This window comes from Lepisosteus oculatus, chromosome 25 (genome assembly GCF_040954835.1).
Source record: "Lepisosteus oculatus isolate fLepOcu1 chromosome 25, fLepOcu1.hap2, whole genome shotgun sequence".
Taxonomy (NCBI): Eukaryota; Metazoa; Chordata; class Actinopteri; order Semionotiformes; family Lepisosteidae; genus Lepisosteus; species Lepisosteus oculatus.
The window spans coordinates 223,721-236,342 of record NC_090720.1 but is presented as its reverse complement, the minus strand read 5'-3'; the positions used below and the strand labels follow the sequence as shown (position 1 = coordinate 236,342).

Below are 12,622 nucleotides of genomic sequence, written 5' to 3'. Positions count from 1 at the left end.
AAATAGCTGCCTGCCCGTGCCTCCCTCCCTGCGGCCCGGCCGAGTCTCCACACCCTTCTCCCCGCTGTCGGGGCTCCGCACCCCCGCCGCCGCGCTGCCCCTCCTGGAGACGAAACAGCAAGGGAGGATGAAGCGTGTGTGAGGCTGGGAGAGCAGGACCCAGAGGACAGTAATGAACTGGGATTACTATGCCATTGACTGATTGAGTGAGCCTGGTTCCTTCTGTCAGCGGAGTTGCTCCTCTCATTCCTGCGATGACTAGAACTCTCCTGCTCTGATTCCACAGGGCAACGGACAATGTGGAAACGCGCTGCTTCATGGCGGAGTGGAGAGTGTTAAACAGAGAACATCCTAAAAATGTAAAATAACGAACCCAAACAGCACAGGGATACAGCCTGTGGGCTGCTGAACTCAAGGCCCAGTGCAATGCAAGGCACTCAGTGACAAACAGTTTGGTTGCCTGTGTAACTGGCAGGCTGTTAATCCAAGCTGATGTACCCTGGCCTGGGTCCTGTGACCCTGAGCACCTCTGTCCCCGTCAGAGTGACACACTGTTCCTTCGCTCTGGGCTTATCAGCCTGCTAAATACAGCACACTGCTGTGGAGTGAGTCACCAGCAGAGCACTCCACAGCGCGTGAGTGTGAGAGCAGATCTGCGCAGCAGAGGGAGTGTGTGAGTGTGTGTGAGAGCAGATCAGTGCATCAGAGTGTGTGTGTGAGAGCAGATCTGTGCAGCAGAGAGAGTGTGTGAGTGTGTGTGAGAGCAGATCTGTGCAGCAGAGAGAGTGTGTGAGTGTGTGTGAGAGCAGATCTGCACAGGAGAGAGAGTGGGTGAGTGTGTGTGAGAGCAGATCTGCGCAGCAGAGTGTGTGAGTGTGTGTGTGAGAGCAGATCTGAGCAGCAGAGTGTGTGAGTGTGTGTGAGAGCAGATCTGCGCAGCAGAGAGAGTGTGTGAGTGTGTGTGAGAGCAGATCTGCGCAGCAGAGTGTGTGTGTGAGAGCAGATCAGCGCATCAGTGTGTGAGAGCATATCTGTGCATCAGAGAGAGTGTGTGTGAGAGCAGATCTGCGCAGCAGAGTGTGTGAGTGTGTGTGAGAGCAGATCTGCGCAGCAGAGTGTGTGTGTGAGAGCAGATCAGCGCATCAGTGTGTGAGAGCATATCTGTGCATCAGAGAGAGTGTGTGTGAGAGCAGATCTGCGCAGCAGAGAGAGTGTGTGAGTATGTATTTAAGAGCAGATCTGCGCATCAGTGTGTGTGTGTGAGAGAGAGCAGATCTGCGCATCAGAGAGAGTGTGTCAGTGTGTGTGAGAGCAGATCTGGGCATCTGTGAGAGCGTGTGAGTGTGTGTGTGAGAGCAGATCTGCGTGTCAGAGTGTGTGAACGAGAGTGTGTGTGTGGATGAGAGAGAGTGTGTGAATGAATGAGAGAGTGTATGTGTGTGTGAGTGTATGAGAGAGAGAGTGTGTGTGATTCAATGAGAGAGAGAGTGTGTGAGTGCGTCAGTGAGTCTATTCTGGAGCAGTGAGCGAGGAGCGTGTGAGTGTGAGTGTGCATCTCTAATCCGGAGTGCTGAGTGAGGGAGTGAAGGTTAATCAGACAGCCAGCCCTAATAATAACAGCACTGAGAGACTCTGAAGGTCACCAGAGTCCCCAGGCGCTGGAGACACAGGGAACTGCAGAGCCTGGCGCAGGGCCACACTCAGATGCTGATTGAAACTATACAGATAGACTTCCAGTTCATAAAGAATAGAGCATTTAGCCTTTGGACCAGCATGATCTGGTCTGAACAGGATTGAATACTCATCGTTCAGCACTTTGTCCCCAGACACACGGGTTCGAATCTGGCACTACACAGGGAGAGAGTGACTGAGCTCGGGCCAGCAGAGGAGAACATGCTGGATTGTTGACCCTAAACAACAAGTACCCCACAGGCTGATCCTGGAGGCGACAAAAATCTCGGAAAGCCTCCTGCAAAGAAGACAGCTGTCCCCCTGTCAGCAGCCTGCCTGGGCACTGGCTGCGTCCCAGGGGTCCAGAGGAACGCGGCCCGTGCAGCCAGCAGGCCGGGCCTGAGCAGAACCCTCCCCAGGGTGAGGAGCCCGGCTCTGCCTGCCAGTGTGTCACCAACCACACTTGGCCCGTCACAGACAGGCCAAAGTGCCCACCCCTTCCACCAGCACCCTGTGAGATGCTTGGCCATCTTAGAATATCATTGGTCAGACAGGGTGTCAGTCAAATCTTGGCGTATGTTGACTGGATAGTTCACCAATAAACAGAGCTTCTCTAAAGAGCGTGGGACCCTGCTGTTGCTGCTGTACATTGTTCAAGGCCCTGATTGGTTGAACCAGATGCCAGTTAAAACAGATCCATCATATAATTGGTAGAAGCCCTGTATGTATATAAATATAGGAGGGGACTTTTCTCCTTTCATGAACACAGTCACGTAATGGTAATAACTGCTTTCTCCATCAATAAACCATTGTCAGAAACAGGTTCAAGCGCAAATCATGACGCCCGTTTTATCAGGATGGTCCGACTGTGGGTCAGTCTCCTGAGCCCAGCCGGGGGTTCAGCACTGGTGAGCAGAAGAGCACGGCCAGGGTCAGAGTCAGCAGCAGCACCTGGGCTGTCACGCCATCAGGCCAGTGAAAACCAGGGAGAAAAGGGTGTCGTTCTTGCTATGTCCCGCTAGGTGGCAGCACAGACAGATTCTAAGGCAGGGGTCTACATCCATGGTCTCTTTAGAGGCAGACTTTAAATAACCACTTTCTAAAGGTCTGGATCAATTTAATCATGATCAATTCAGAAAAAATGTGTTCCATGAAGTAATTTCAATATGTAGGAAAAAGGTGATTTTCTCCTTTCATAAACAAATTCAAGCACTGGTAATATCTGCTTTATCTATCAGTTATCATTGTTTAAACTTTCAAATCCCCCAAAACATTTGTTTAGTAATTTTTATCATTCTACTGCAAACAGGCTAAAGCTCAAATCATGACCAATGGTGCTTTCACTGAAACATCACTTGCCTAATTGATCAACTGGCAAGTGTTCCTAATCGTTCAAGAGCAGGTGATTTGGGGTGCCCTATAGGAAGTGAACTTGGTGCTCCAGCACCAGGATGGAAGGGAATCTGGGGTCTGAGCTAGAGCCATGCTTTCCACCACCAGTTCTGCTGTAGTGCCTGAGCTGAGCACAGGGAAATCTGGGAGAATTCCCTTGCTCGGGATACTGGGGATGTGACGTTACTATGGAAACAAGAGAGGGTGTGCTTGATGGGGGGGGTCAGTCAGTCACCTGCAGCAGGTGACCGTCAGCACACAGAGGAGCTGACGCCTCGGGGACAAGGAGCTAAATATTAACAGAGCGGGAGCAGCAGGAGAAGGGAACTGAGAGGAGAATAAAAAAGAGACGAGTGAGTGAGTGTGAGAGTGTGAGTGAGTGAGAGGGTGCATCAGTGTGTGTGAGGGTATGTCAGCGTGAGTTTGAGAGTGTGTGAGTGTGAATGTGAGAGTGTGTGAGTGTGTCAGTGTGAGTGTGAGAGTGTGTGAGTGTGTCAGTGTGTGAGAGGGTGCATCAGCATGAGTGAGCGTGAGAGTGTGTGTGTCAGTGTGAGTGAGTGTGAGGGTGTGTCAGTGTGAGGGTGTGTGTCAGTGTGTCAGTGTGTGTCAGTGTGAGAGTGTGTGTCAGTGTGAGTGAGTGTGAGGGTGTGTCAGTGTGAGGGTGCATGTCAGTGTGAGAGTGTGTATTAGTGTCAGTGTGTGTCAGTGTGAGAGTGTGTGTCAGTGTGTGTCAGTGTGAGGGTGCATGTCAGTATGTGTCAGTGTGAGAGTGTGTATTAGTGTCAGTGTGTGTCAGTGTGAGAGTGTGTATCCGTGCTGCAGGGAGTCAGACAGCTCCTTTGTCCTTCAGCCGGATCTGCCAGCCGGATCAGGCTGCAGCAGGACTGCCTGTGTCTGAGCCTGTTAGACTGCTGGTCAGGTCGCAGCGCAGAGGCAAGAGGAGAGCCTTCAGCTCTGAACACTGAGTCTCTGCACGGCCGAGCACAGCTTCAAGCTGCTCATCTAGTAAGACAGACGATACAGGTTGTGGAGAAGAAACTGAAATAGAGTGGAGACACACAGAGCACACAGGACCACAGTGAAGTTACCAGTTATTATCAGGAGGACACTGAATTTTCCTCACAGCAATCATGAAAAAACAACTGATATGAAATAAAAAAATCTGAAGGAGAGAAAAAAGGAAGAGAATTGAAATGAGGAGAAATCATGCAGAATTTTGGGGACTATGAGGGATAAATAAACACATTCATATGGGTGTTCAAATGTTCACAAAGTCACAAACACACTCGTGCACTTTCTCACTCTCTCTCACACACACAGAGACTCACACACTCTTGCAGACACTGTCAACAACACTCACACAGATACACACTCTCAGAGACACTGTCAACAACACACAAATTCGCACACGAGCTCACACACACACACTCACACACTCTCTCCAGGTCTGTCCTCTCCTCTCTCGGGACACACGGGGGCGGGGCCAGCCTGCCTGGGTCTGAGGGCAGCTCTCTGCGGACTCACAGCGCCCGGAGCCGGAGGAGACTCACACACACGCCAGGTAAGAGCTGAGCTTCCCTGCCTCAGCTCATGAGCCACTTCATTCTTACTTTCTCTTTGACATACGGCTGCTGTTTCTGTGTAGATTTGCATTTTTCATTTTTACTGTTGAGAAATGAGAAGTTTTGAAATCCGTGTTAAATATTGTAAGAAACAAGGTACTGTACATCTGAGTACTTGCGAGAGGTGAATCCCAGTCCTAGCTACACTCTAACTCGTCAATGACTATTTCTGTCACTTTTTACTAAAGACGTCTATTTTAATGGATGCGAGGAGGTCATAGGATCTTCAAGGCGCTCACTCGCTCCCTTGACACTGTCAACAATCGGCTTTTTAAGAAAATCCCCCGTTTTCCCCTAAAGATCAGACGTGTTTATGCTTTACGGAAGAGCAGAAGGTGTAAAAACTGGACCTTTTTTACCTGACATGAATTTTCCGCAGCCCCGCTCCGAGGTTTACTGCTACGAACTCAAAAACAATTTGACGATTGACTCAGTTACGTCCGGAGATCTTGAAGTCTCTCGCCGCACCTTCACAGGAGCCGCCCGTGCACACCTGTCCCGTCCCGGGCTGACCGCAGTCTGCAGCTCTCCGGCTCCCTCTGCTGGCCTGCTGGGGGACAGGTCTGTTCCTACAGACGCACAGTGATACTCGTGTTGACCGTTTCCTTTATTAGTTCTTTATTCGATTGTTTAAATTACTACGCAATTTCCAGTGTGTGATTTACTTTTTTTTATCAACTGTTATCAATTTTCACTTTCGGGTAAAAGTGTTTTTTTTAATAACTGGAAAGGGACTTGAAGATGTCGAGGATGTGACCTGCTCAGTGCAGCAGTCTTGTGTGAATATCTCAGTGTGCATCTGTATGGTCAGCGTGTGACTGCGTGTACCGTGTTCCTGTAGCTCGTTAAACTCCCGAGTCTGCGCGCATGGAGGGGGCAGTGGTCATAGCGGAGGGCGTGGCTGAGCCAGCCAATCACAGCCCTCAGCCGCTGGAGAAGATGCTCCTCCTCCAGGACAAGAATCCATGGAAACCATGGCCCCGTGCCAGGAGCAGGGTCACAGGTCAGTACAGGTGTGCCCCCAAGCAGGAAAATGATTTGCCGTAGTTTTTGAGGTGCAACCCCAGGGGTGAGCTGGCTGTGCTGTCTGCTCTCGCAGGGTGTCTGCGCTGGGCTCAGGCTGTGCTGGGGGTGCCGAAGCTGCTGGACTGGTACTGCCTGTGTGCGCTGGGGGTCATCACTGCCCTCATCAGCTTCTTCATGGACTCCACCGTCCTCAAGCTGATCGACGGTGAGAATGGCACGGAGGTGACGAGAGAGAGGTGAGGAGACAGAGCGCACAGGAGTCCTCACAGCCCTGCCTTCTCCCCCAGCTCACCGCTGGCTCTTCCGGGCCGTCGGGAGCAGTGCCGTGCTGCAGTACCTGTGCTGGACGCTGTACCCCATCGCTCTCACCACCTTCTCCACCAGCTTCACCCAGAGCCTGTGCCCGCAGTCCGCAGGTGAGCCGCGACGTCTCGGGGAGGGGGGCCGCGTGGGCAGGAGCAGAGTAACACAGCGCTTGTCTGCTCAGGGTCGGGCGCGCCCGAGGTGAAGACCATCCTGTCTGGGGTGATGCTGGAGGGCTACCTCACCTTGACACACCTGGCTGCCAAGGTCGTGGGCATGACCTGCACCCTGGCCGCCGGCAGCACCATCTTCCTGGGCAAAGTGGTAAGAGGAGATCGAGGACGGACAGACACCGCCGGGCTGAGCCTCCCCAGCTCTCTCTTCAGCACTGAGCTGGGCCACCGGGCGGCTGGGGCTCCGCTGGACTGCAGCGTCCTCGTTCGTGACACCTGCCCCTTCCGTCTGTCTCCACAGGGGCCGTTTGTCCATGTGTCCTGCATGGTTGGCAGTTTCTTGGACAGAGTACGCAGCTCCATCAGAGGCACATCAGAGGTCTGGTAACCCTGGTGTACTTGTACAGGGTGGGGTTTCAGGGGCACAGCCAGCAACAGATCGCTCTGTTCCCTCTTCCTCTTTCTCAGTCCTGTGTTACTGATATCTCTGCACCCCCTGAAGCCTAAAACTGCCTCCTCTCCAGAGGTGCACTGCTGCCTCGCGCGTGAACTTGGGGATCATTCTCCTTGTCTCCCGTGTCTCTCGCCCCCACAGAAAGATCTGCACAGCGACATGCTGGTGGCTGGAGCTGCGGTGGCCATGGCCAGCTGCTTTGGATGCCCCATCAGCGGTGAGAAGCAGCTAAGAACCCCTCCCTGCTTCTACTTGTCCCCCGTCCCTGGTGACGTCTCTCATGGCTCCCTCTCTTGCCGGCCCGCAGGCGTGCTGTTCAGCGTGGAGGTGATGTCATCACACTATTCTGTCAGGAACTACTGTCGCGCCTTCTTCGCTGCCGTCTCTGGGGCCGTCATGTTCCGCCTACTGGCTGTCTTCAGCAGTGAGCAAGGTATACGCTGCCCCCTAGTGGACTGGAGGATGACGAGCAAGCAGTGACGGGGAGCTGGGAAAGTAACAGATACAGAGACGTCAGCCTCTCTCACCAGCTCCAGCTCCAATCAGAGTGGACTGTCTCTTCCTTTCCCTGCAGTGACTATAATGGCGATGTTCAAGACGAGATACCAGGTCGAATTCCCCTTCGACCTACCCGAGATGTTCTTCTTTGCCATCCTGGGGTGAGACTGTTCCCCTCCTCTTTCCTCCTTTCTCCAGTCACAGGTATTGCCTGCTGCCTGTTGATAAGTATGAGATCCCTAATGCATAGCAGGAAGATCCATTTCAGGATTAACTGCCGGGAATAATACTTTATGCTGGAGAATCTGTCTATCTTGACCTATTTTAAGATAGGAGACCACGAGTTGAAGTACCAGGGAATCCATGAGCCTGTGTCTCCCCCACCGGTGTGGCAGTGCACTGGCTCTTGAACTTGCTCTGTTGGCCTGCTCTCCCCCAGGCTGCTGTGCGGGGCGATCTGCTGTGCCTACCTCTTCCTCCACCGCTGGCTGGTCACCTTCACCAGGACCAGTGCCATCACCAGCAGGATCTTGGCCACAGAGTGAGTGGGTTCCTAGAGGCGTTTCTGGGTAACATTTACCCTCCCCCACTGACCGGCTGCCCAGGGCTCAGTGTGAGGTGCTGTTTCCGCAGTAAGGCGCTATACTCCGGGCTGGTGGCGCTCCTCCTGGCCTCCATGACGTTCCCGCATGGAATCGGGCAGTTCATGGGCTCCCGGGTGAGTGTCCGTCGCTGCCGGTGAAGACAGGAGGCTGACGAAGATCGCTATAGCCTCTCCATCCCAGTTGTGTGGATGTTGTTGTAGGATATTTTAACAGGAAGTAATAAGAAGTCAAGACCAATCATAACATTCAATTTTGCAGTTGAAAGTTATTAAAAATGATGGTAATCATGTCTGCTGTGAGTGGAAAGATATGGCTTCTTCTCCTCTCTTTACCAGATGAACATGAGAGAGCTCCTCAACTCCCTGTTTGACGGCCGGCGCTTGGGGGCGCTGTGCTCGAACAGCTCAGTGCCACGGCCAGAGGAGGTGGACCCTGAGTATCTCTGGCTGGAGTGGTGTCACCCCCGTGTCCCTGTCTACGGTACCCTGGGGATCTTCCTGGTCATGAAGGTGTGCAGTAGACACAGCCACACTGCCCCCTGCTGTCTGTCCCAGCCTGGCAGAGCCACACTGCCCCCACTGCTCTGTGGCTGGACAGACAGATGAAGGATGGACAGACAGATAGCCAAACAGTTAGATGGGCCTTATAAAGGAATCTTTCTGGATGTAGAAAGCAGCCCTATCAAAAATCATAATAGCTTGCTTCGCATAAAAAAAATCATAGCAAGGGTTGATAAATAGTACTGTCTTTGCAATGAGTGTGTGTTGCTATAGACAGGCAGACTTGTAACTGGCAGTCAGGTAAGAGGTTAAATACAGTCACATGCTGGGCTGATTCTCCTCTGTCTCCTAGTTCTGGATGCTCCTCCTGGCCACCACCATGCCCATGCCAGCTGGGTACTTCATGCCTGTCGTCATTTATGGTGAGATACCTTGTTGCTAAGCCCCACCACTGGCCAAGAGCATTGCTTTAACTCGTACAGAACCACAGGCCTAAGCAGAACTGCCTGTAACCCGGGCCCTAGCTCTAAGCTTTCGTCCAGCTGTAACCCTCACCCTAAAGACAACGTCAGCCTAAACCCTACTCCTAGCGCCAACACTATCCCCGGTCCCATGTCTGTTGCAGGCGCTGCGATTGGCCGGTTTGTGGGGGAAGTGGTGGCCTACCTGTTTCCTGAGGGGATGCAGTCAGAGGGGATCCTGAGCCCTATAAACCCTGGAGGATACTCTCTGGCTGGTAAGGGCAGCAGCCCCTCTGATCATCCTGTTTCTAAGTCTCAGACACCAGCCGCAGCCTTCGTCTCTGAGCTCTGAGCGGCGGAGCTGTGCCCATGGGGAGGGGGTTGAAGGAGCACTGCTCTGATTCTGCGGTTGTGTGCTGCAGGCGCGGCCGCGTTCTCGGGCGCGGTGACGCACACGCTCTCGCCCGCCCTGCTGGTGTTCGAGATGACCGGGCAGATTGCCCACGTCCTGCCGGTGGTGTTGGCGACGCTGATCTCCAACGCCCTCTGTCGCCGCTACCAGCCCTCCTTCTATGATGGCATCATCATCCTCAGGAAACTGCCCTACCTGCCCCAGGTGCTCAAGTCACACCCTGAGTAAGCACCCTGCCCCGGCCCGTGGCCGCCGGCCGCCTGCGCCCTGTCCAGCGTGCTGTCCAGCTGCAGTGTCTCTCTCCGCAGGCTGCGGGCGGTCAGGGTGGAGCAGGCGATGCGGCTGGAGCCGAAGGCGCTGGCGAGGAGCGGCCGGCTGGCGGAGGTCCGCTCTGCGCTGGCCAGCTGCCAGGACCCGGAGTTCCCCGTGGTGGACACGCACGGTGAGATGACTGACCGCCTGTGAGCACAGCGGCCAGTGGGGGCTGGGTCCTTTGGCTTCATACTCACGTCCTGCCTCTCGCTCCGATTATTTCCAGTCACAGTGGCTCAGTCAGGTGCTCCTCTGCTGTGGCGCTGATCAGGTCCGATAGCACTGCTGCAGCTTCTGCACTCCACAGCTGCCTGTCTGATATTCAGATAGAGGTACAACAGAACCTTCTTCAGAGCCGTTGTGCTGAACACAGACTCCTGAAGAGCACTAGAAATCCCTGTGTCACTTTTGACCGTGTAGTCAACAGCTGATTTAGGTCTCAGGTTGTGTTTTAGAAGTGTAGTGGTGTAGTGTGTAGATTATGAGATAAATGATGGGGTTGGGGTTGTATCAGAAACCCGGCCCATCCAGATGTGAGTCTGGATCTGGGAAGCCCTGGAGGTGCCGGGAAGGTAGCAGTGCACCTTGATCACAAGAGATCTAACATCTGCAAGACTGTCCGAGTCCTTCTGAGGTTCCTAGTGGTGGCGTCTCCCTGTGTTTCAGAAACCCTGGTCCTGCTGGGCTCCGTGTGCCGATCTGAGCTGGTCCGATTTCTCCATCTTCATGCTGAGGAGCCGGTACTGGAAACCTGAACATAGGCTGAGTGGAACTGGGAAATAGGCTTACTGGGACAGATGGGGGAGGGGAATGCAATATAAGGTGTGTGGAAATGGGTTACAGGGTGTGGGGGGCTGCTGGGATTCAGGGGCTGTAAGGTTTAGTAGGGGATGGAGATGAATGATGTGTAAAACTGAAACAGAGGTAACGTCTCAGGAATCACGTGCCTATTTTACTGTCCTGGACAGGGATTGGACAGAGAACTATGGGAAGTGTGTTCCATTCAGCCAATCACATTTCAGCTCTCTAACAAAACCACCATCCAGCAGGTAGGATGCTTTCAGGTTGAATTATATCTCTGCTCCACACTGCACTGTAGTTCAAAGATACTCGCTAGTTTTGTAAAACATAGCAAGAACCCTTACTTCTCCCTCCTAAGTCATTATAGTCTCAACCTCCTGCGGCGAGTGCTGTGTCTCTGTACCCCTGTCACAGCCCCTCTGGCTGTGCTCTCTCCTCTCAGGCCCACACTGCCTTCCTGCTGCTGGGCCTCAACCTCCTGTATGTGACCGAGGGAGGGAGACTGACTGGGCTCATGTCCAGAGCAGAGGTGAGAGATCCCATTGCACACACACTCGTGTACTGTACAAGCACCCACATACACATGAGCACACACAGCCACACGCTCACGCACACACAGCCACACGCTCACACACACACACAGCCATACGCTCACACACACACACAGCCACACGCTCACACACACACACAGAGCCACACGCTCACACTCACACACACACACAGCCACACAGCCACACACACACACACAGCCACATGCTCACACTCACACACACACACAGCCACACGCTCACGCTCACACACACACAGCCACACGCTCACACTCACACACACAAAGCCACACACTCACACACACACACAGCCACACGCTCACACTCACACACACACAGCCACACACTCACACACACACACAGCCACACGCTCATGCTCACACACACACAGCCACACGCTCACACACACACAGGAACATTAGAGAGGTTACAAATGCTCATCCAGCTTGCTTGGTTGAATCAGCACCCTGTTTGTATGACCACTAACATCACCGTTATTGCTGCAGATGAAGAAAGCAATTGAAGATATGGCCACAGGAAAGATTTCTGCTCAGCCATGACCACTGGACAGTGGCAGCGGCGGGCCGGGCCAGTCCACCCTCAGGCTCGGCTCCAGACAGGCCCCTAGAGGGACACACAGCTGGCAGAGTCTCCATCCTCGCCCAGAAAGCTCTGCTCACCCTTGTGCTCACTGCTGTTGGAAACCTGTCCTCACTCCCTGGAACAATTCTCCGCCAGCAATGAAGCTTATCAGACATGTCGCTGGCAGGGCTGCATATCAATTTCATGGCAATTCAGGATCTTTTACCTCTTAAGGAAGTAGGCTAACAAACTCTTCCATCTGCTCCCCACTGATCCTAGAGACAGCAGTCTGGCTCAGTGCGTGGCTCAGGGAAATTTGCTACGGAGAGGTTGCTGTTAACAAGTGTGGGACCGTCCCCAGCGATTTCGTTATCTCCGGCGCTACAGCCTGTCACTGTTAAACTGTCCCCCCGCACCCCTCCTGTCCTTTGACGTGAGCCTCGTTCTCCTGCCTTCAGGAGGACGTGTTCTGCTGCTCTGTGTGGCCTTTCTCTCCCTCTCCGTCACGTCAGATAACAGCTCTGCCCTGCTGGACCAGCAGCTTCACTTCACTGCGGTCTTTACATCATGGCCCTCTCTCTCTCTCTGACCGTCTGACATCTATCACTTCTTCCTTTCCCCTCTCTCTCGCCCTGTTGCCAGTGCAGGATTAGCAAGCTAATCTCTCCTTCAGCGGGTCAGACAGACAGATATCCCAGCAGCCTCCCAGACCCCTGGCAGAGCCAATGAGAAAGCACTGCCCCCTGCTGGTGCCCTGAGTCACCGAGGGCGCGGCTGCCGTCCATGAGACTGCAGCAGCTCTCCTGCTGTTCATCTGCTCGGGGGAAGTGGACTTTGAAGCTCAGATGCTGTAGTTCTAGGGCACGGTGGGCTGTACTGATCACGAGCGATGCTGCAAATTCAGTTTCAGACAGGCCGTCCTTCCTTACTGAGCCCTGTGAGTTAACGCTGCCACTGCTTGTTAATAAAGTCCTGAGTTTCCTCCACGCAGGGCTGCCTGTGTCGTCAATCACGCAGTCTGAGTGAACGTGAGGGTGGGCGTGCATCGTGTGAACCTACAGCTCCTCGTCCTCATGCTAGTTTCCTGCAGACGCATTCCCATGGTTAGAGCCCTTTCCTTCTCCTGGCCTCCTGCTGGACGAATGGCAGGAAGAGGGGAGCAGGTGAGGGGGCTTAGCGGCCCTGGGCATCTGGGGGGGTCAGTCCAGAGGCCGGGTCCGACCATCTCCATGGAAATGGGTTCCGGCTCTTCTGTAAGAAGA

The 12,622-nt window shown here is 53.7% G+C and overlaps 1 protein-coding gene across 1 annotated transcript; it reads left to right on the top strand.

The window, feature by feature from the left end:
- Positions 1-3,765: 3,765 nt before the first annotated feature.
- clcnk (chloride channel K) lies at positions 3,766-12,346 on the top strand. Its single transcript, XM_006642136.3, has 21 exons — positions 3,766-4,624; positions 5,065-5,246; positions 5,527-5,688; positions 5,785-5,916; positions 5,999-6,127; positions 6,199-6,338; positions 6,489-6,566; positions 6,783-6,858; positions 6,949-7,074; positions 7,216-7,300; positions 7,579-7,680; positions 7,773-7,857; positions 8,080-8,253; positions 8,597-8,666; positions 8,870-8,980; positions 9,128-9,341; positions 9,426-9,559; positions 10,096-10,169; positions 10,398-10,478; positions 10,673-10,759; positions 11,285-12,346. Exons 3-21 carry the CDS (start codon positions 5,553-5,555, stop codon positions 11,336-11,338), a joined length of 2,088 nt encoding a protein of 695 aa, XP_006642199.2. The 5' UTR covers positions 3,766-4,624; positions 5,065-5,246; positions 5,527-5,552; the 3' UTR covers positions 11,339-12,346.
- Positions 12,347-12,622: the final 276 nt, after the last annotated feature.

Bases quoted from the DNA above. Each gene is read 5' to 3' on its own strand.
- clcnk (XM_006642136.3), top strand. From the start codon at position 5,553: ATGGAGGGGGCAGTGGTCATAGCGGAGGGCGTGGCTGAGCCAGCCAAT. The intron at 6,339-6,488 runs GTAAGAGGAGAT...CTGTCTCCACAG, and splicing joins CCATCTTCCTGGGCAAAGTG to GGGCCGTTTGTCCATGTGTC. The intron at 6,567-6,782 runs GTCTGGTAACCC...TCGCCCCCACAG, and splicing joins CCATCAGAGGCACATCAGAG to AAAGATCTGCACAGCGACAT.